A 23392-nucleotide genomic window follows, 5' to 3' on the forward strand; every position below is an offset into this window, starting at 1 on the left:
TGCCAAAAAAATGTGCAAATAGGTAGAGTTTCCACAAATAATTTGAAGCTATGAGTCACAGCAAAAATCCTGAATAGGTGAATCTGCGAATACTGAACTGCAAATAGGCAGGGGTCCAGTGTAGCTCCAAATTTACTGCAGAGTGAAATGCTTGTTTTCCAGTTTTGAAAAAGCCCCACACACAGTCCTGCTCGATGTTAAATCACAGTAGTTCACAACACTCTTTAAAAAATATTAAAAACTACAATCTTTTTACCAGATTTTTTTTCTCAGAAGTTACTTAGATCATTTAGATTATCTTAGTGTATTTCTCTAACTTGTATTAGTGCAGTTTTCACTATTAAAATCCAAAATCTGAATGAACTGAACATTTTGAAGCATGTTTTGCTCTGTATGTTGGATTACATATTTGTGCCACACTGGGCGCCTGCTTTCTATTTACAGCAGTAGTTAGCAAGGTTGTTCCATGTTACATGCTGGAATAGGTAGCTTGGTTAAAGGACATCAGGGAAATAACCTAACTGCATTGGCCTCTTAATCAGCACATTGCACTATTTATAGTGACCCTGAGCAAAGTAACATTACAGAGGCTGCTTTAATTCTGTTTAGGTTGCATGCAAACTGAACAAAATTAACTGATACTGTAGAGAGACTTTGAGGGCAACAACAAAGTTCAGGTGTTGTAGGAGAATATAAGAGATACTTTATTATCCCTGAGGGAAATTTGTTGAGGGGCAGTTGTACAATTACTACAAGGTCACATGCATACCAACAACAAAATATTATATATATATATATATATATATATATATATATATATATATATATATATATATATATATATATATATATATATATATATATATATATATATATATATATATATATATATATATATATATATATATATTCCATAAAGTTCAGATTGTCTAGATGGGAAATTAGTTTAAAAAGGAAAAAAAAATCAAGTTATCAGATTTATAAAGAAGTAAAAGAGAAGTTGGATGAAAAGATTGTTTAAAACAATTGCTTGTGCAGCAGATAGCTCTGCAACATTTCCTTGAGAGTAGTGGTTGATACTAGTCTCCAAACAGGATATGGGATGGGTCCTTCAGCATCTTCTCTGCCTGTTTTTCAGTGATTTCACAGATTGACTACAAGGGAGGGGGTTGATAGTTCGACCCATCTATTTTCATCTGTGTCTTTACCATGAGTGCAATTCTAGATTAAGATTACACAGTGAGTGAGCCATACAAGGCACATATATCATATATAATTATGCTGCTCAAGACAGCATTATAAAAGGTCAGCGTTATCCTGGACTCCAAACAGTCTAAGCCTGTGCAGAAAATGTGGTCTTAGGGCTAGTTTGGAGACAATCAATATGATCATTCCAATACAAATTACTGCACATAATTATACTCAGATATTTAAAGGTGGGCACTTGTTCAATAGCTCTGGAGTGGCTGTTCCACTTGTTCATCTGAAAATTTGATGACTTGATTATTAGGCCCCGTACTACTAAGAATGAAAAACTAATGTGAACATTGCACAATTATATGACAAACATGAAAAGAAAATGACAATAAGGTTAGGAGCCAGTATTTCTCAAATTAATACATAAATAATTACTGAAATATAAAAAGTCATAAAAAGCCTCCCTAGAAAGTCATTTAAATTGTGAATTCACCTGTATGTCGCTGTGTTGGCAAAGACACATGGCTGATTTCCAATTAGGGACAGAAAAATGTAGGTGGACGTTAGTGGTTGAACACCAGGGGAGAGGCCAGGATGCCAAATTAAAGGGCAGGAGTGGAGTATGTACTTATTCTCACTCATGATGTGCTCTGTCAGCCCTGCTGCTTATAATGGCATGAGAAGGGCCACTTAACTCGTAATCACTTCTCTCTCCCCCTTTGGCTTTGTCCTCCTCTCCTGCACCCCCACCAACCCCAGATTTTCTGACTGCTGGCTCCGATCTCTAATCATAAACGGACAGAGGATCTAGAGCAGGAACACTGGTACACCACCCCTCTCCCCCCTTCTCCTTGCCTACAATCCCATAATCAGAGGGCTCCTGGATACCAAGAGGCAATGCAAGGCTTTGAATGAGAAATGGGTGTGCCTCTAATGCATCATCTCAACTTTGAAGAGCCATTTTGCAGCAAAGGCAAAAATCACAGGTAGGGAATCAGCTCGCCGCCACCACCACCATAATTGTTACACTGTAAAAAAAGTCAGTAAATTTACGGTACAAAACTGTAAAAAACCAACAGTTTTTGACCGTCGTATCCAAAAACATTGCATTACCGTAGAAATTACATGGAACTACCGTAAGTCGAAACTGCAAAGAAAGTCAGTAAATTTACGGTAAGAAATGGTAAAAGACCAACAGTTTTTGACCGTCGTACCCAAAAACATTGCATTACCGTAGAAATTACATGGAACTACCGTAAGTCGAAACTGCAAAGAAAGGCAGTAAATTTATGGTAAGAAATTGTAAAATGCCAGCAGTTACTGACCAGAATATTCACAGCATTATACTGCCGTAGAAAATACATGGCATTATCATAACTGAATAAACATATATCCTAAATAATTGTGACAGTCACGAATGTAGAAAATACAGAAATATAGTGTAAAAATATAAGTAATTGTAAAGTTCTTAAAAAATTGTAATATTGCCAGCAGTTAATTACCCTAAACTTAACAGTAGCAATCAGCCAAAATTACAAATTTTGCTGATGTTTAGATCTACAATGTAAAAGCGTAAACAAGACTGCAAAATAATTTTTTACAAAGAACAGAATGCTGGTGTGATATTTTGGTTTCTTTTTTAATAATGCCTTTAATACACCAAACTGAAATCTCAGCAGTAGACCAGGCATCGATCTGGCGATCCACCGATTGCAAAGCAAACTCCTACAGCCAACGCCACCATCATTTATGAGAGCATTTGATCATTAACATTAAGAGAACTGTATGTTAGCCCCTCTTGCTTGAATGAAGCTGAAGTTGGTTTCCAATTGCTGCTTCCAATTTGGGAAATGGCTAAAGGGCAATTCCACCTAATTTTTCACTGCAATCAGCATCTTTAATTTACTCTAGCTAAAAAACTACAACACCTAGACTCTTCAAATCTGGACTAGATTATTCTCAACTCATATCAGAATATTTAAAACCAAGTGTGGGATTTGTAAAACCTTTATCTGATTTGTGAAACTTCAATAAAGAACAATTCTAGTGTTATCCAAAATCATACAAGTTGTAAAGTCACCCATCATTGAAGTTTCACAAATCCCACACTTGGTTTTGAATATTGTGCTATTAGTAGAGAATAGTCTAGAGCAGGGGTCCCCAAACTTTTTCCTGCGAGGGCCACATAGCTGTTCCTTTCTCTGCTCGGGGGCCGGTCTTAGTTTTTGGAGAAAGATACCTTAGAAACTTATTGTCGGCGGGGGGGGGGGGGGGGGGGGGGGCTGTTCTGTCTTTGAAACTGTCGACGGGGGGGGGGGGGGGGGGGGTTGCTGACTACGACACATTCGCGGTCGCTTTTAGATAGATTTTTACCCAGAATGGAAATGGAAAAAACCGTGAGTGAAACGGTGACTGGGACTGACTAGTATATATTTGAGGGAAAGTTAGTTTAACATCTGCTCAAGAGCCCCCTGGTGGTTGAAGAGAAATCCACAAACCAGAAAATACAATATATGAAAAAATACACTGAATGCTCTCTGGTATGAGGAGGCGGGCCAGATCCGGCATTGCCAGACCAAATGACGCAGGCCGTAGTTTGGGGACCCCTGGTCTAGAGAGTTTTTCATTTTGTAATTGTGATAAATAGTAGGGTTTACAGTAAATGGAGACTGTTATTTGTCATGTAAACAAATAATTATCTAGTTTGCATTGCTGCTTGATCCTTCAGCATCAGCAGCAAGATTCTTTTAACTCTGTTCCTGTAGTGGTGTCCTGAACTCAACACAGTAAAGTCACTGTGCTAACTAAGGTTGCTAACTAGGGTGCTGAGAGCCCAGTAGGCCTGGTCCTTGTCAAGATGCTGCTACTGTCTTTGAAATCAAATTTCTGCTATTTTTGCACGTTCAGGAGGAGAAGGGCAACACATCACAGGTGAGTCCCTTTCACGGTTTCAACTGAAGTTAGCTAACTTTAACCAACTGACAAAGAAATGTGTAGTTTCTGAGCCATGCTGTTTATGTACATGCACTGCAGCTAGATATTTTTACTATATGGAACATTTAATCTTCACAGATGCAACACTTCCATTAATGTTTCTGTAGGAACGGCTGCATAGATTATATTTCTGGTCTACTTCAGACTACATGTGCTTAAAGTTATTGTTAATGGCAGAAGCAACTTTTTCCAAGTTTGGTTCAATAATTAATTTGAATTACTTTGAGTGTGAAATGTTCATGCATGCAAGTTAAATCTCTGAAGAACATGTTAGCTTTTGTTTCAATACTTTGGTAATACTTAGAAGTATAAAGCTTGGCATCAGAGATATTATTTAATATTTTCCTTTGACCTCTTGACTCTCACACCCAAAATACTTGCACTAAAGTCACTGGGTCCATGACAGTTGAAGGATTTGAAGATAAGAGAATTTAAATATTAATATTTTACAGCTTTTCTCAGTTTGGGTGCATCTCTCAGAACAGAATTGAAATTCTTAAAACTACCTGTTCAATCTTCAAATTACTGTGTCACTTCTGCACATCAACAAATTTGTTTTGCAAGTTTTGCTTTTGTACATCATGTAGCTGGTTATGTACACTTCTATGCTTTTATAATTGTAATTTGCTTTTATCGTCTTGATCAAAATATGTTAACCCTCCTGTTGTCCTCGGGTCAAAATGACCCGCCACTGTGTTAAACCCCCCCCCCCCCAAACAATCCCCTAAATGTAATTTTTTTAACTTGAGATTTTAAGACTTTTCCTAGATTGGCCCAGACAATAGAAAAAGTTCAGTGTTGCTTTTATTCTCATTTCCATGTAAGCTGTACAAAAAAAGGTACAAAGATGGTCTTCAGGTCAAAATGACCCGTGAGGCAAATGGAGTTGAAATCAAGGTCACAGAGTTATTTACAAACCATAAAATGTTACAAAGTTTTAGTTGTGTCTCAGATCAATCAGTAGCAGAAGTGAGCAGAGAGTGGAAGGCCAATTTTCCGAGCCACAATGCCAGTCAAACTCTTTCACACCTACTCAAGACTGATGCGATTTGATGACCGTGAATCAAGACCAGCAAGACGTATGACAGACAAACTTGCAGCCATAAGAGAGGTATGGGACAAGTGGGTGGAGCGGTTGCCCTACCTCTACAATCCAGAGCCTGATGTAACAGTGGATGAGCAACTGGTTCCATTTAGAGGTAATCTGTTTTCATATTTGTAATAAAAGTGATTTTCACTATTGATTTCTTTGACTGTTTTCTGTGACACTGATACTAATCACTGATGCTAATGTCTTTTGTCCAAAGGTTGTTGTCCTTTCCGGCAGTATATGCCCAGCAAGCCAGCAAAATATGGGATCAAGTCATGGGTGGCTTCTGAATCAAGCTATGCTTGGAAAATGCAAGTCTATACTGGGAAGTCAACCAGTGGATGCCCAGAGAAGAACCAGGGGTTGCGAGTTGTGCTTGATGTGACAGAGGGACTGAGGGGTCACAATGTGACATGTGACAATTTCTTCAACTCTTATGAACTCGGACAGCAGCTCCTGAAGAGGAAGATCACCATGGTTGGTACAGTTCAAAAGAACAAGCCTGAGCTCCCACCTGCACTGCTTGGGTCAAAGGAGAGAGAGGTCTTCTCCTCAAAGTTTGCCTTCACACCCACCACCACTCTAGTTTCCTACCTCCCAAAGAAAAACAAGAATGTAGTTCTTCTGAGCACACTGCACAAAGACGGCGACATTAGTGACCGTGAGGACAGGAAGCCAATCATCATCCTGGAATAAAACCGAAACAAAGGAGGTGTGGACAACCTAGATAAGGTGATTGGAGCATATAGCTGCAGAAGAATGACTGCCCGCTGGCCCCTGGTCATCTTCCACAACATCATTGATGTGTCCTCCTACAATGCCTTTGTGATTTGGATAGAGATCAACCCAACCTGGATGTCTCATAAGCACAACAAGAAGAGGGTGTTCCTGGAGCAGCTAGGAAAGGCACTTGTAACTCCACTCATTGAAAGAAGGAAGCATGTCCCCCACACAGAAGCCTCAGCAGCAGTTGTGAAAGCTATTCAGAGTGCAGCAGCTCCTGATCAACCTGAGGATCCATCTACCACAGCCACTTCCTCAGCTAAGCCAAGTAAGAGGAAGAGATGTCAGTTCTGCCCTCAGACTGTAAAACACATACTGTGTGCTGCAGGTGTAAGAAATATATCTGCAAAGGCTGTGCACTTGCATACTGCCCTACATGTGCCAATTAGTTGAATGGGTTATGTTATTTTTCATATTTTTGTATTGTACATCCTCTTGTTCACTGGAGAAAAGTAAAAGAAAATTAGTCACTGTGATGAATAAAAATGCATTCGAAACTCATTTTGCACATTTTTTTTCTTAAGCTATAGAAATTCAAGTGGAGAGGGAAAAGTCAAGTATTCACACATTTTGTGGTGAGTGACAATATACAAGATAGAATTTGGTGTTTAAAATTCAATTAAGCTGCTTATATTGGGGGTTTATTGAAGACGGGTCATTTTGACCCGGAGGATAAAGGGTGTATACAGAAAATGAGGACAACAGGACAACAACGTGTCTGTGTTGAATTCTCAACTTCCAAAATAGCATCAGTTCATTGTGTAAGTCTTAACATGCATAAGTCTTAAAGTTGTCATAATGTGAATCATATATTAATTAATTTATATTCTATTATTTTCTAAATCTGTCCTGAATTGGTAAATTGCTCCCAAGTGAGTCCTGAGTTTCTCTAACAGGTCAGTGTATGAACCATTAGCTCAACCAACGATCAACCAGTTTTCTGAAACAGATTGGAGGTGCATCTTGTGAACCATCAGTTGGCAACATTATGCTCTATATAGTCAGAACACAACACAATGTTACATGTCTGAGAACTGATGAACAAGTATCTGGGCAGAGTGAACAGCCAGAGAGAAGAAGAGGAGTGAGGCTGAGGAGGAAATAGTTGGGAGGAAAGCAGAAGAAGAGTCAGAAGAGGCTGAGGACATCTGCCAGTTTCCATCAGTCCAACATCAGGACATGGCTGAGACCCACAACATGATGCTGATGGAGGTCCTCCCACCCTACTGTTCATTCCTTAACCCCACTGAGGAAAAAAGATTCCTCAGTGGAGTTAAGGAACAAAGTGACTATGGAAATTAAAATGTAATGTAATTTCTACAGCACTGTACAGTTTTCCTTGAGGAGATTGTCCTGTGGCTCCTTTTCTACTTTTTTTGTTCTCTGCATTTCTGTCTTTTTCTTTCTGAATCACCATGGCATGGTCCATGAATAAATTATAGCAAAAGCGTAAATCAGTGTTTCTCAATCCTGGTCTTCAGCGTCACCCTGTCCTGCAGGTTTAGGTATTTCCCTTCTGCCACACACCTGAATTGTATCTCTGGATGATTAACAAGCTTCTGCAGTACTTGATTGTCATCCAATCATTTGAATCAGCTGTTCTGGAGTAGAGGCACATCTAAAACATGCAGAGCAGGGGGGCGTTGAGGACCAGGGTTGAGAAACACTGGCGTAAATGATCCTTTTGTAGTCTCTTCTCATGACTAATCGATTTGACTGTCTTATCTGTACATAGAGAGACTATAACTTATTATTTTGAGTCACTGATATGTTAACAGACAGGATTTTAAGAGCTGAACTAAGGATTTTGAAAGCAAACAAATGCTATTTTTCCTGTTTCTACAAATTGTTTTGAGAAATGCGCTTACTGTTTTGTAAATGCCAACAATGACTCGAGAAATGCACCAAAAGTGACTGAGAAAAACTAACCTAGCATAAATTGTCTCAGCTGTATCAATTTGTTTGCCTGTATGAAAAGTGTTCACATTTACAGCTTTGTTTCTGCTAGCTTGCAGGAAATGTAACTTACATAAATGGTTGAAGACAACCTATTGGCCTTCATGAGACTCAGATAAATGGTGAGTATCTATTTCATAAATTGCCTAAAACAGTTATATTTGTTTTTATTTGTTTTTTGTTTGTGTATTTTGTCTGGTTGCAGACCAGAGGATCACACCTGTTGACAACAAACAAAGGTTTAACTACTGAATTTTCAGTCAGAAATGATCACACCACCTGGTTGAAGTACCTGTGTCCATATGCAAGTCAACAAAGGTGAAACAAACATTTAAGCGAATAAGATGTTCATGTAGTGCATCTTTCTAACTTTTTCTTTTTGTTTTCCAGCAGAGAGGAAACACCCGATTGACAACATGCGAGTCTCAATTTCAACCTGTGACTGGGAAGACTACAACCATCCTGAGCAACGTCTGATCTCAGCGACTTGTGACTCTCAACCCAGAACAAGAATCCTTTTATCACCATTTTGTCTTCTACAATATGTTATCTCTTATGTGGACACATACTGTTTGTTTTGTTTTTGTTTTCCAGATCTCAGTAATACCGTGAGGAAACTGGACATAAAATAGAATCAGTTCTTTTTTTAACTTGACTTTTTAAATAGAAATTGTTTCTTTAAGTGGATTACTCGTAATCTGTATTTTTGTTTAATTAGAAATTATTTTCTTTATAACTTTCTGTATAGAAATGCTTGACAAGTTACACTTCCTTGGTTGTTGTACTATAATTTGTATGGTAAAATTCTGGTAGGAACAGAGACCAGTAATTTACCATAAGTTTTTTTTGGGGGGGAGGGTTTACAATAAAATGTCAATATATCATACAGTCTGGATGTGTTTTTCACTCATGTAGATATTATGCCTCAGTCAGCATGACCGTATTTACTACGGCAAAACCACATTTTATTTTTTTTAAAATATTTTAGGAAGTACGGTATTTTACCGTATATTAAAAATACGGTAAAATCCTGCATTTACAAAATACGGTGACAAACTGGCAGCTGTGGTTGCCAGAATTTTACCGTATTTTAAAAATACGGTAAAATCCTGCATTTAGCAAATACGGTAAAAAACTGGCAGCTGTGGTTGCCAGAATTTTACCGTATTTCAAAAATACGGTAAAATCCTGCATTTAGCAAATACGGTAAAAAACTGGCAGCTGTGGTTGCCAGAATTTTACCGTATTTTAGAAATACGGTAAAAAACTGGCAGCTTTGGTTGCCAGAATTTTACCGTATTTTAGAAATACGGTAAAAAACTGGCAGTTTTGGTTGCCAGACTTTTACCGTATAAAGACGGTAAACTTCTGGCAACTCAGCTGCCAGTTTTTTACCGTAAAATGAGGCCGTTTTTTTTTACAGTGTAGGATCATTATCTCCCATCTCACTCAGTAGTGTAATTGAAAGTGGGACCTTTTAAACAATTATTTTCATTTCCTTTCCATAGACGAAAAGGCAAAACTTGCCACAATATGTCAAGGTAATTTCTGCCCTGTGGTGCACTTTGACTTTCCACACCTGACGCAAACACACACACACACACACACCCACGCACCCCTTCACATAGTCCAGAAGCAATATGCGTTGTCAAGGCACACAGGTCAGCCATTCTGGCACAGGCCTACCTGTCAAGCGCTGCTACTTGTGCCGAGCTCTGCTAATGGACTGCTAATAGAAGTGAATGTTGCACTGTGAAGCTCCCCTGTAGTTGAGAGTGTCACACAGGGTGATTAATGACACTCTCCTCTCCTCTTCTGTCCAACTGCTTTCACCCTTACCTCTCCCTGCCTCTGCCAACAGCTCCCCCTTCTCTTCATTGCTCACCTTTCTGTCCTTTACCTGCGTCCTTACAATCTCCTTCATCTCACCTATTTTGTTTTTCAAGTACTGCTCTGGAAGGAACAAGAGTTTTCTGATTTTCTATTATACCCTTCACTAGTCAGGTTTTGCTGGCTTTAAGGCATCACCTCATGAGAGAAGCAAATAAAAATGTGGCAGAAACATGGAAGAGCAACATTTAAAAAGAAGTTGTTTGACTTACTGGACTGGATGGAGAAGTCTTTTTTTCCATATTTTAACGTGGTTACTAGATTGTTCCACCAGGAAGAATTTTATAGTTTTTCAAATGCTGTACATTGTGAAATATCATTAAATATGTTCTGAAAAAAGAAATTGAATGTTGATTTGATTCGGTGGTGTTATGTATAATCCAGACACACAGCAGTGTCATTTTATAGCACAATCAAGTAACTAAGTTACCTGTACTTATAACAATGACATATATATCAAGCATGACTTAAAATTAATTTAATTTTGTAATTTGACGCCTTAAAATTGGACATTTGTCTCTTTAAGTAGCCCTTTCCCACACTTCACCTTCAGTGTGCCCTCACAGAAATGCTTCTCATTAATCTGTTGACAACTATTCTTTGGGTTGTTTGCAGTGAGAAGTATTATGGATGATGAGCTCAGCAGACCCACAGTTCCATCAGGTGTTTTCAAATTGCTCCTGCCGCTGCTAGTCTAGAGGAACTGAGTGGGGAAGGTGCGGGAGAGAGGTGAGGTGGAAGTTCGGCTTGGGACTGCAGCTCAGAGGAGGAGCTTAGTGTAAATGGATGGTGCTTTGTAAAAGGAAGCGTTTATGGAAAGAGGAAGAGTCAATATTAGTTATCTTCAGTATTAGTAAGATGTCAGTAAAACACATAAATACTTTAAATGCAACGATTAAACTGCAGGAAACTAAAGGAAAGGAGCACAAATATTCAAAGTGATGCAGATAGTTCATGTTTTCTCGTTAATGCTAATTCTGACGTGTTTTTCCCCAAGCATTGTTGGTTTTGAGGGTGACGCAGTCTAGTCGGCTATATTAGGATGTGTTCAAAAAGTATTTAAAGCCACAATTTAGTATTTAATTCAAAACTGAACTGTGAAAGTGAAAATAAGCAAAATAAGGGGAGCTGGGAAAAAATGTTGCCATGATACAAGTGAAAAAGAAAAATAACTTTTATGAACATTAAAAGGAACAAAACTGAATTTTGAACACATAACAGTACAACAGTGAACCTCGCAGTAGGGCCAACTGTAAACATGGCAGCCACAGTATCCCGCCTCCACCAGCCAACCACAAGGTATCCTCACCCACAGGAGGAGCGAAGAACTGTTCCCGGCCCTAAAATAGCACACGTCTATATTTTTTGCTTTCATAACAATAGTACATGACATCAAGTGGTGCAGGGAAGCAAGCTCAGCAGCCACTTTTCACAGTAATTATCGCTTGCTACCACGCTCCATCTGTGGCTTAGCTAGCAACCAGCATGTAGCTCTGCCCCGTTGAAGCCAAACTGTGCAGACAATCTTTCCTCAGCTCTCTTCTATAATGTGCGCGCACTGCAAACCTAATCTCTATTTACATCAGTTACATTAAATTCTTCAGTTACGTTTAATTTATTGAATTTAAAGCTGTCATTTCGGTCAGCTCACAGGGGAAAATTTATAACTCCTGCTCCTTACACACAATGTGCTTATTGTGCATACGCTCAGCTTAAAAAATGACCCAGATGATTGTAATGTTAGTAGACCAAAGGGAGCTAGTTTGTCAGGCCCCGGGGAAGCCTGTTAGAATAATAATAATAATGAAAATACCATTCCCGTTCACTCCATGCAGCACCCGGATTGTTCGGAACAGGATTGTCATCTGCGGTAAATAGCAAAGCCTCACAGCACACTGACTCATGATGGTTTATAATCCATATATGTATCAAATATCCTTTAACTTTCCCCTCTATAAAGAATCCTCAGAGGACACATCTTCAGGAAGCAGAGGAGCAGGGTGTGAGAGAAGCAGGAAGGTACAAGAGCAGCCGTATGGAAAAACTGAACTAATCCCCAGGATGGCCCTCAGCACCTCTGTATCCAGTGGCTAACGCAGAGACGAACTACATAAATGTCAACCTTAAGGTCAGGCATGAAAATAAAAAGAAATCAAGTATGAAAACACTTCAGATAAGTTTTTCTTTGTCTAATGAAACACGGTTTTCAGAACTGTGATTTTATGTGAGTTAAAAAACCTACTTAAAACCCATCAGATACTCCATGTAACTCGAAGACAGATTTGTTTGCCCAATAGGAGTTCTTAACCAAGCTACTGTCACAAGGCCCTCACTGAAATCTGTCTCAACCTGTCTCTTTTGGAGAGGCTTCAATCAAGTAAAGAGCACTCTGATTATTGGATTGAGTTAGATCCCTCAAAGAAAATTAAAAAAGAAACAAATACAAGTACACAGAAGCAAAAGATGTGTTCTGATAACCCGCAAACAAGCCATTCAGGAACAGAACTGTGTTGCAAGTAAGCGTCTGTAAGCGAGCCACTTTAATCACCAGTAGTTTCACACTGAAGAAGCATCTCTCAAGCGATTTGGAAATGTGTACAGCTCATCAGGGCCCTAAAATAGCTAAACCCATTAATTAAGCTCATACAATGTTCTCCTGCTCTATCGACTTCTTAATGGACAGAGAGGAACCTTGTTCGTATTCCCATCCAGTCAATGACACAGAGCTCTCCGGGGTTTTGGAAAGGGTATTATGTCATCTCGTCGTGCCCTTCAGAAGCTGCTTCTGGCCTGTATTTTGTTCTTCTTTGCCCTTTTTTTCAACCCCATTTTGCTCATTAACAATGTAGGAGTGAGATGACAATTTGGAGGAGCTAGATAAGGTTGCTCACAGACCCTAATCCTTGCCACACGATAAGTGCTTGAGCCGCCAGTATAACCTCATATGGCTCTCAAAGACCGCAGACATTTAATACGGTAAAATACCCATATATAGTTGAGAGACCACCTGGCTTTATTCAAGGCCGGTACTTAAACATGCACAGACACATAATGAACAATTAAGCGTCAAACAGATGCTCTCTTCTCACAGCCCTTTGACAGGTAATTTCATCCACAAGAGGATTAAGTAAATACCTTCAAGTGTTTTAGCTTTAGCTTTGTTCTGTAACTGACAGCTACTACTGCTTGCCTAAAACATCAATGGAAAGTGTGGTAGACAAAAAAAATGTTTTCTACCAAAAGAGGTGGAAACAATTGAGTTTTAAAAGATGCTTGATGTAATTATGGTTGCAATTTTAAAATAATGAGTCGCATCCATAAACATATAAATTTAAGTGAAAAATGTGTAATTATTTATATGTTTTTGCTTAAAGCGTATGTATAAAGCCCCACATTTGTTTGCTGAAAGTAAAAAAGATAGTTGAAGATTTATCAGATGTTTCTACTTTTGACCTACATACCACTGATAAGAGCTGATTGAGTTAAAGTTGGTTCGTATCTCCGATCCACCAGGCTTTACATGCCTCATACTGATACTACTTATTCAAATTTTTTTTCTTTTTTTTTTCGGGCAATAATAAAAAACGAGGAAAGATATAAACAGTATTTTAATTTAAAGAGGGAGTCCTTTTAAGTCAAACAGAAAATTACTGAATTACAAGTCAACACAATGCATGCAGCAAAGTATACTAAACTTTGTCTATTTTATTTTATAACTATCTCAAAGTAGCTTGGTCTATTGCTTTATATAAAAGGAAAACGGTGTTTTTATTTTTTATAAATTAAAAAATATTAATTTATTATTTCTAAAAAAATATATATATATATATATATATATTATTATTATTATTATTATTATTATTATTATTATTACTTTCTTACTCACCAAAAGCAACTCTAAGGAAAATCAGCCCATTCAAATCTTTGGCCGATCCACCAGCATAACACGTATTAATTCAGTTCGGATCGAGGAAACATAAATTACACATTCTATATATATTGACCCTAAATGACTTTGTAGACATTCATCTGCCAGGCAGATTAGAGACTGACTTTATAACTCTGTCCCAAAAGTTTCGTACACGACTTAAAATATTGCTACTTAAACTTTAGGGGTGTTTTTTTTCCCCGACCACTACAACCACTCCGGAGCTAAAAGCGTGCGTGAAACTTTGACCAGTCGTAAAGTCCGCACTAAGCATTAAAGTTTACCTTGAGCAAATCCTACATCCAGCAGGAGAAGGAGCAGAAGCCAGGATACGGACGGCATCTCCGGGGGGAATCTCGTCACTCTTCCCCTTCCTCTGTCAGTCTGTGCGCCGCAGCCCATGATGAGGAGTCAAACTGCGCTCTGAGGCAAGTCCGAGTCTCTGAGTAAATGTATCTCCAACACGCTTTATCCTCCCTCTGTGCGCCGCGTTCCCGTCCAGGTATCAACCTCCACAACCAAGAGCGCACAGCGTGGCTCCGCAGAAGGTATCTCCAGCGCACTGATTGTTTGTTTGCTTTTTCCTCACAAACATGTGATAGTTTATAGAATAAGATGTGGGCGCATCGTCCTCCGTCAGAGGAGAGGATGTTGCGTTAAAACCTGACTCCGTTTGATTTTCCTCTCAAAGGTTCACCAGATTTGCTCTGATGTGTGGATCGATACCTTGAAGGTGAATTCATGCTCCCTCGCCAAATCGAAGTCCAACACGCGGAGAGTCTCGCTCAGCCGAACCTTTTCAGCGTGTGCGTTCCACTGGCGGGACTGAACCCGGGGAAGGAGCCGTCTCTGCGGACTACCTTGCTCCTTCAGCCAATCCAAGTGCTCCGGCGAGTGGCGGCGCTGTATCAAAACCTGGCCCGGACAGCAGCGAGGAATGGAAGCTGTTTATTAAATGCATGGCGAATACAAGTTCGGGATTTAGAAGAAACAGTCAATCAAAAGTGTGACATAAGAAGAAAATGTGGTCTTCCCTATAACTCTGTCTCAACGAATATGAGACGGAGTTGTCTCTGCTTCAAATGATCTGCTATCTGCTTAAAAAAAATTTCTCATAAATTTTGAATATTACAGAATACCAGTTATTAAAAGACTTATAATGTAAAAATGTAACCTCACATGCACCTACTTAGTCACACATGTATAAAATATTTTGTCTGGACTCCGTTTGCATGACTTACTATATTAGTGTGAAATAACATTGAATTAGTCACCCTGTCACTGTGCTGAGGTGTTAACAAGCCCAGGTAGCTTTATTAACACCCTTCAGCTCATCTGCAGTGTTGAGTCTGGTTTTTTTTCCTATTTTCCTCTAGTCAAAAATTCATTAGGAGGGTTTAGGTCAGAAGAGTTTGCTGGCCAATAAGTCACAGTGCTATGATGGTTATTTTATGAGCAGGTCTGAACTCCTGCTGGAAAACTAAATGAGCATCTCTGTAAGACTTGTCAGCAGAGAGAAGCACAAAATGCTCTGTAATTTTCTGGTAGATGGCTGCGCTGACTTTGGAGTTCATAAAATGGTAAACCAACACCCATAGATGACATGGTTCCTCAAATATGAAAAGTTCATCCTGGACTTCAAACTTGGATTCTGTGCCTCCACTTCCTTCATAATCGACCTGTCCCTCTAGACGCCTGCGAAGTGTTTTTTTAAAAGGTTTTCTTGGCTCTGGTGGCCTTTATTTGAAAGTAGTTTGACAGGAAACGGGGTAATCAGAGAGGGGAAAGACATGCCATCCTGGCAAATGTAGCCAGGCTGGGAATCAAACCTGCGACCACTGCCTCAAGGACTAAGGCCTCAATACGTGGGTCATGCTTTGCCCCTTCGCCACCACAGCACCCCAACTGTGAAGTGGTTCTTGTGCATTCCCCAGAGCAGCCCTTTCAAAGCTGTGATTATCCACGTTGCTTATGCATCTTTTTCAAATACACTTTTTCCTTTTGCTCAACTTTCTATTAACATGCTGTGAACAGTTTTTTTTTTGCAAACTTTTTCAATTTATTTTAATTAGCTAAATAAATGTTTAAATTACACAACTGTTGTATTTGTGTTACACACACATATATTTTGAATTGAATCCAGGTCCCTTTACCATAAACTATATATTTAGTGTAAGTTTTATGAATGACAAATTCAACTACGATTATGGACAAACTATGTTCCAGGTGAACAAAACATTTGGGACCTTGAGAAATTGTAATTAATTGAACAAAATAAAATGGAATCTGCCAGATAAATGTGACTAAAACCAGCCTGGTGATGTTCCTTTAATCACATAATGTCCTCAAGCCTTTGTAAAAAAAATAATCTTGTGAATCTGTTCCAGACAAGGACTTCTGCCTTGAGCAGCTACAGGGTGAGAAGACAAAAATGTCCCATAAACTCCTGCATACTGATTTATGGACAAAGGTACCAGTACAGTAGGGCCACTAAGGTATGGTCTCGTCATTGTAGTGCAGCTGAAACATAAAGTAGAAAAAATGAAAATACATCTTATCCAGTGCATTACTCTATATAAAATCTGGTTTATATTTCCAATGTATTGCAAACAGATGCTTCTGATGCCACCTTTCATTGGAAAAATAAATCATCACAAATTCTGTTTGAACACTGCATGTCAGATGGGACCTTGCACTGTCCCTTGTTGTAAACAAATCAAATTGTTATTTAAAAGTACTAATAGCATGTCATTAGATATGTAAGGAACTCGGCCTAACAGACATACATCCACACAGAAATTCAGAGAAAAGAAAAACTGCTTGAAATAGGGCTTTTTCTTTTCGGGGAGAAATTTGTCTCAGCTTTCCGATGGAAGGCTGATGGGTTATTACATATGCATGACAGAGGTCTGAGTAATGTCCCCGACACTTCGTGATTAATGTGAAACATGAACTCCAGCACCATATCTGCACCGATATGAAACTTTTAAAATATGAATCTAATTTTAGGATTCCTCTCCCTTCCCCTATCACAGTCTCTAATGCATGGTGATGTCAGCAGGCTGCTGACATCTTTCTGGCATTTCAATTTTGGATAGCATATGCAGGAAATTATTTATTCTTGATTCAGACCTTCCTATTATACAAAGATGTTAATGGATATTGTTAATGCTTGTTTACAAAAATCAAAATAAGCCATAGCAATAAATTAATCAGAAGTGAATCATAAGAATTATTTTTGTTATGATGACATCTCTTGAGAAGTGGCACATGTCTGCTTTCAAACAAGCAGTACATTTGCAGTTAAGTGCATAAAAGGTTTCAAGGTATAACAACTGGTCATATGACAATGGGTGCCAAAAGTGCTTCTGGATCAACTATAGACTGCACAAAACAACATTAGAAAGGTAGAATAAAACAGAAAGGGTCACTAGCTGCTGTTCTAAAGCTAATCTTTGCAGCACAAAATATATTTAATCTAAAGGGCACTTTTCAAAGCAAAGCATACAAATGTTTATTATATACAGTATTAAATCAACACTGATAGATATACTAAAAATATCAACTCATATTATAATTTCTACATCATAAGTCAACATAGTTAATCTTTTTTACATATTCTAGCCCAAACTGTCCCATATAGGGCTATTTAAAAAAAGAGAGAAACTAGAGATTATCACACATCAGAATATCAATAGTCAAAGAATGTTGACTATAGTCATTCTTGACAATCTTGACAATCACAAAACAAAAAAGTGACCCAACTGTGGAACACTGTACATGACAAAACCAATAAATAATAATAAATTGTGGGAATTGTTTTCTTTCAGCATAGCCTTTTTATGTATATCTTAATTAAAGAAGACAAAGTTTGAGATCAAAAGATGATCGTGGTGATGGTTGGGTCTTGGATTACACAGTTTCCTCGTGCAGTGCTGCTGCCTTATCTATTGTAGTTTTAAAACCAAAATACTTGTTTAGTTTAGGTTATTAGTCTTAACTTGGCTTCTTTGCCCATGTATATTCAACACATTATTCCAATTTTCCTCAGTCTTTTAGTTGTACTCCCCTCACAGCTGACATTCACTCTGCTCAATAACTCACCTGTTAACCATTCCAGTAATCATCCATCCCCTGTGTACCACCTATCCCAGCTTGCCAACTTTAAATGATAAAAACTTGGGCTATCACTGGATCAATTCTAGGATTTTTCTGCTGGAGCAGAATGTGGCAAATGATACAAAAAGGAGGCGTGCTGTGGTGGCGCAGGGGGTTAGCACGCCCCACGTTTGGAGGCCTTAGTCCTCGTCGCGGACGTTGTGGGTTCGACTCCCGGCCCTGACGACCTTTGCCGCATGTCTTCCCCCTCTCCTCACCCTGCCTACTGTCGAAAAAATACGAGCCACTAGCGCCGCAAAAACTCTTCGGAGAAAAAAAAAAAGTGATACAAAAAGATAGAGCTGGAGCATCAACTATTTATTGAATGAACAGTTTGGACAAATAACTAGTATATAGAAATGACAAATGGATCTAAAGTGCAGAGCTTGTCTTTTTCATAAAAGCTAAAAACAAAATGAAATACCCTGACAGAATATAAGTCAGTATGGGTGGTATTAATCAATATTGGAAACCGGTGTCTCAGTTCCTCTCCTCCCTCCAGGTTATGGTGAGATCCAACCTAATCATAATTTGTTCTACCAGATGGTAGCTTCCACAGCTCTCAGACCATCCAGGGCTGATCAGAGTCTCCTTGTATGATAAATGGGATTCATGTATCCTGGTAGGGGGAGAGGGGATCTCCATCACTTACAATTCTTAGCTTAGGGTTTGTCTACAAACAATACAAAGTGAAATTAATAAATCACTGCTTGCTGCTGGAAAGTATTCACAGCGCTTCACTTTTTACACCTTTTGCTATGTGACAGCCTTATTCCAAATTGTATTAAATTGTTTTCTTTCCTCAAAATTCTACACACAAATACCCCATCATGACAACGTGGGAAACCTTTTTGGAGTGTTTTGAAAATTTCAGTTACAGAAATGTACAGTCAATGGACAGATAAAAAAAAAAAAACAAAGTTCATAGTAGACGTAAATGTGTTTAGCTAAAAATCTCAGTGTTCTTCATATACTGCCTTCCAAACAAGCCTCCAGGTGAGGATGAGATTTACTCCACAAACGATTTTTTTAACGGCTTCACTGTGAGGCTCTAAACAGTATTTAATGGAGTTTTTGCTACAGAATTTGTTAATCAAAGGAAGATTCAGAAATCTGATTAGAGGGTGTCAAAGGGTCCTGCATACCACACACAAGGTTATTGCATTTAGTGAAGGCTAAAGACTGTTAATATATTTCTTAGAGTCTTTTGGAAGAGTTTTGCTTTCCTGGCCTCATCATGCCATGTAGTCTTTTCAGTAGGTTGTTGTCAAATATAATGAAAAATAATTGTTTGCTTTATGTTAAGAATGTATTCATCAACATCATAGATACATCTTGCAGAAGTGTTCATGCTGCTGGAACTTTCTACATTTTGTCAAATTACAACCACAGACGTCAACAAGTTTCATTGGGATTTAACGTGAGAGACCAAAGCAGAGTAGTGAATTTATGATCCTTCAATTGATGCAGTGAATTTATGATGTGTGCTACAAATGGAGTTGTGCATCTCTCCATGTCCTCCAAAGTTACAACGGATTTCTTTGCCGCTTCTCAGATTAGTGCTCCTTTTTCATTATCAAGTTTGATATGTTTGCAGCTCTGTCAATTCTGTCAATATTCAGATGATGGATTGAACAATCCTGTATGATATGATCAAAGGTTAAACTCTTCATTAAACATCACCAAAACATTTTATGTAATGAGTCTTAGCTGTTTAATAGTCTCCATAAAGGTACTTATTTAAATCATATTGATTGGCCAAACTTCTGAGATCTTCACAGAACAGCTGTATGCATACTTCTGCAAGGAGTTCAGACATCCAGAAGGAGGTCAAACAATGACAGCAGCTCCCAGTGTATAGAAGTAGCCAGGTGGGTACAGGATTGCGGTACACCTAACCACCGAGAGACCCAGATTCAGAACTAATTTACACCAGAGAGTCTGCCAGAAGAAACGTCTGACTAATAGGTATATGTTGTTCTGGAATAAAAATGCCTTTCCTATAATCCTTCAAGTGATGCAGTAAATATAGATCAACAAACAGGGAGTTTTACCATTGTACAAAGTTCTGAGAATGTGCTCTTCCTGTTGATTCAGCATAGCTCATCTTACTGCTTTTATTCTGCAGCACATTTTAATCAGTTCAAAAGATAGTTTTATAGTAGTATGCGAGCAATAAGAGGAAAATTGATGTGTTAGACTAGTTTCCTTAAAGACAAATGCAATGCATGCATATGAAATGCCATGCTGTAGCTCTATGTATTATGCTAGTCATAAAGCACATAGTTCATCATAGAGATATGCATATTCAAATACAAACCAGAGTTTTTCAGATTAAAATGTATTCTTTCCCTCACAGTCATCCATTTTCAGTTATGGTTCACATAGCCTCATTTCACTGTTTGCTGACTGGAGGGGAAAGTGGAGTAGCTCTCTGCCAATGCAGCCTATCAAATTCAAGGTTAACCAATACATGCTTTCTGAAATGTCCTTCTGCTCAAAGCTGTAACAGTGAGCTCTCATTCCTTTGCCACCTATTCACCTGAACACTAGTTTTGTCATTCTTACCTTTTATGTTTTTGTAGTGAGTCACTTGAGGGGCACATTGAACAAGTGGAAATGGACACTAGTTAGCCAAGTTAACTTAAAAGATGGTATATATATATATATGATTGCAATTGATTGGGAAGTTCTATTTTTGTTAATGTATTTTGTTTTCTATGTTGTTCTTATGCCTTTGGGTGGAGTTACTTTCCTGGACAACCGAGTCAAAACCCCATTAACAAGAGAGACTGTGATAAATGGAAGTGATGAGATACTGTGAAAAGGTGATGTCATTGTTATGCATCTATTTGAATAATTTTATTCTGTAATGACTGTGTTTCAAACTAGCGTCATGGTTAGATATTCTGTCAAGAGGTTTCAACTGGTAAGAATGAGCTGCCATTTCTGCTTTAACATTTTTTCTCCTATTTTTGATTCCATTAGCAAAGATTTGTTGTCTTTTTCAGGTGACTGATCTTAAAGAGGTTTGTTTCGGCTGTTATTTCGTCTGTAAGTTCATCCTCTTGGTGTTCAAATTAAGGTGCAATTCCATGTACACGGTCTGATGAAACTTTTGTGGTAGTTTTGATCAACGAGAAGTTTGTGGAAAATCATAATAATATGATAAAGTAAACAGAAAAGAAGTCCTCCACTTTTGGAGACCATAGAAGCAATCATGGTTATCGGTGCAAAAGAATAAAGCCAAAGTTTCGTGATATGAAGTGTGTCTCATGGGAAAACTGGAATATTCAGTGTATAAAATGCAGATACTGAATATTTATATGACGTGAATTGAAGTGTAATTCAGCTTTAAACCAAAGCTTTCACAGCCACATAGGTGCTCTCTAATAACACAGCTAGATTTCTGTGATATGCTGGATATTTTAGGGGGTAATAATTTTTACGACAACGACACTATTCATTTAATAAAAATGCACATTTTGAGCATCATGATCAGATTAAACGTTTTGAGCTTCCCTGTGCAGCTATCTTTTCAAGCGGGTTTTCAGCACACAGTGGGCGATAAAATAAATATGCAGGAACTGATGGAATAAATAACATTCTGTTTTTCTGCTTTACTGTATTTTCATGTTACCTTTCTATTGTTTCACAGTTTGTCAATGCTTAATGTTGCAGTTTACCCGTACAAGTTTGAAACAAAAGACATGAGACATTTAAGGCTATATGCCTTTAATAGTCTTATGCTTGATGTGAAACCATCTCAAGGTATATGAAAGGTTCTCTGAAAATGTGGAAAAGCTATTCCTTATTGTCTGCTTCTTACTGCAGTTTTGGTTTAGATTTTAAAGATTATGAATTTAAGTCAATTTTTTGCTAATTTCTGGTAGAGAGCACTCTTCATGGTTTCATCTGGCATGTCAAGTTCTTCAGGTTCTACAACTACGTAAGATGCTGTTTAGACATCATGGATGAGTTGTTAATGCACTCTTAAATTATTTTTGGCTGTCTGGCAGCTTCACCTCTGTTCCATGTTATTTTCTTGTAATGACTCACACAGTGCTTCATTGAACTCACAAAGCTTTCGAAATGGCTTTCTTTCCAGTTCCAGACAGACAGACGCTGTTATGATTTTTTGGGTCTAGTAGACATCACATCTGGGTGTGGCTGGTGAAATTAAACACACCTTTCCAAAAATTGTGTGTAATTCATAATTTGGCAAAAGAGGGGAATTATAAGGCCTGGTAAAAACTAGCCCCCTTTGTTCTATACTATACAGAGGGTGTAGACCCTTTGGCTATTGAGAAACGATTGCTTGCTGGAGGTGTGGATTCTGTTGAAGTTTAAAATTTTACCCAATCACTAACATTTGGGTGTGACAGGTGTAATGCATCATTTCTATGAACGAGAAGGCTGTTAATGTTAATTTAATAGCTGAAATCGAAGCCAACACAGAATAAATGCTACTGAAAAACTACAGATTACAATTCTAAAACGACGCAGAAAATCAATGCTGTTGTTCACAACTCCTCAATAAGAGAAAATCCTACATATACCAGTGAAGGGAAATAACCATTGAGCAGAATTGTGTATAAATGAAATGGCCCGTCTAGTTTGGTTGGCGTCCCTTGATAAATAAAATTATAATTTGAAATCTGCAATTTATTCTTAGCCTGATTATATTTATCTGATAATATAATTTGTTTTATGATCAAAAACGTCTAAGTTTCTAAATAAATTTAAAGCGGAAAAATATTCTGGATCTGTGGTTCAACACTGGGCAGAAACTGAGACCTGTAGCAGAAATTGTGGAGACAAAAAGTACATCTTGCCTAGTACAGCAGTTTTTTACCCTGGGTACTCTGGACTCAGGATGGGGGCAATGAATTGCTGACCAAAGAGCTGCGTCATGCTGCTTGATCTCCAACATCTGAAGGAAGGTTATCTTTTCCCTCATCTATGATATAATCACACCTACAGAAACACATTATGTTACATTCTATTTTTTCAAAATATCTCAGACAAATAAATTGGCTGTTACTTCATCTCATTACATATTCCCATATCAGGTGGTGAGGGGAATGGTTTCTAGGACTAAGCATATCAGAGATCTCCCACTCCTGCTGAACATTCTCACCCAACCTCCCTCTCTAGCATCAGCCTGTGGATCAATTAGACAGAGACACAGACAGATTGACATTGGACAAATAGAGTGATACACCAGCAGATTAATGATTATTCAGCGAGGATGTACTGCCATGGAACCGAATCTCTAACACCAACTTATCTCCCCCGCCCACTGCTAGACACAAATATACCCGAGCGTCTTGCTAATTTTAAAGATAAACATCGCCAGATGAAAATGGAATTGGAAATTAATCATAGCTATAAAT

At 38.3% G+C, this 23392-nt stretch overlaps 2 protein-coding genes and 2 long non-coding RNA genes across 6 annotated transcripts in view; 3 read left to right on the forward strand and 1 right to left on the reverse strand.

Moving 5' to 3' along the window:
• LOC102226274 (netrin receptor UNC5C-like) overlaps positions 1 to 14533 on the reverse strand; it is a 155263-nt gene extending 140730 nt beyond the window's left edge. For all 3 annotated transcript variants that reach the window (XM_023338084.1, XM_023338082.1, XM_023338081.1), the window contains exon 1: positions 14123 to 14533. In XM_023338084.1, the coding sequence (XP_023193852.1) occupies positions 14123 to 14240 (118 nt within the window). In that variant the 5' untranslated portion in view covers positions 14241 to 14533. The remainder of the gene's footprint in view (positions 1 to 14122) is intronic.
• On the forward strand, positions 5052 to 6537 carry LOC111609476 (piggyBac transposable element-derived protein 3-like). The gene is made up of 2 exons (XM_023338085.1): positions 5052 to 5390; positions 5499 to 6537. Exons 1-2 carry the CDS (start codon positions 5198 to 5200, stop codon positions 5975 to 5977), a joined length of 672 nt encoding a protein of 223 aa, XP_023193853.1. The 5' UTR covers positions 5052 to 5197; the 3' UTR covers positions 5978 to 6537.
• LOC111609477 lies at positions 7993 to 8593 on the forward strand. The gene is made up of 3 exons (XR_002753147.1): positions 7993 to 8142; positions 8226 to 8338; positions 8411 to 8593. It is a non-coding gene; the product is annotated as an uncharacterized LOC111609477 (long non-coding RNA).
• On the forward strand, positions 14320 to 15060 carry LOC111609478. The gene is made up of 2 exons (XR_002753148.1): positions 14320 to 14386; positions 14530 to 15060. It is a non-coding gene; the product is annotated as an uncharacterized LOC111609478 (long non-coding RNA).
• Positions 15061 to 23392: the final 8332 nt, after the last annotated feature.

This window comes from Xiphophorus maculatus, chromosome 8 (genome assembly GCF_002775205.1).
Source record: "Xiphophorus maculatus strain JP 163 A chromosome 8, X_maculatus-5.0-male, whole genome shotgun sequence".
NCBI lineage: Eukaryota > Metazoa > Chordata > Actinopteri > Cyprinodontiformes > Poeciliidae > Xiphophorus > Xiphophorus maculatus.

What these genes read in the sequence shown, in the direction of transcription:
- LOC111609476 (XM_023338085.1), top strand. Translation starts at nt 5,198, where the DNA reads ATGCCAGTCAAACTCTTTCACACCTACTCAAGACTGATGCGATTTGAT. An exon ending in GCAACTGGTTCCATTTAGAG is followed by an intron (nt 5,391 to 5,498) that starts GTAATCTGTTTT and finishes TTTTGTCCAAAG; the next exon opens with GTTGTTGTCCTTTCCGGCAG.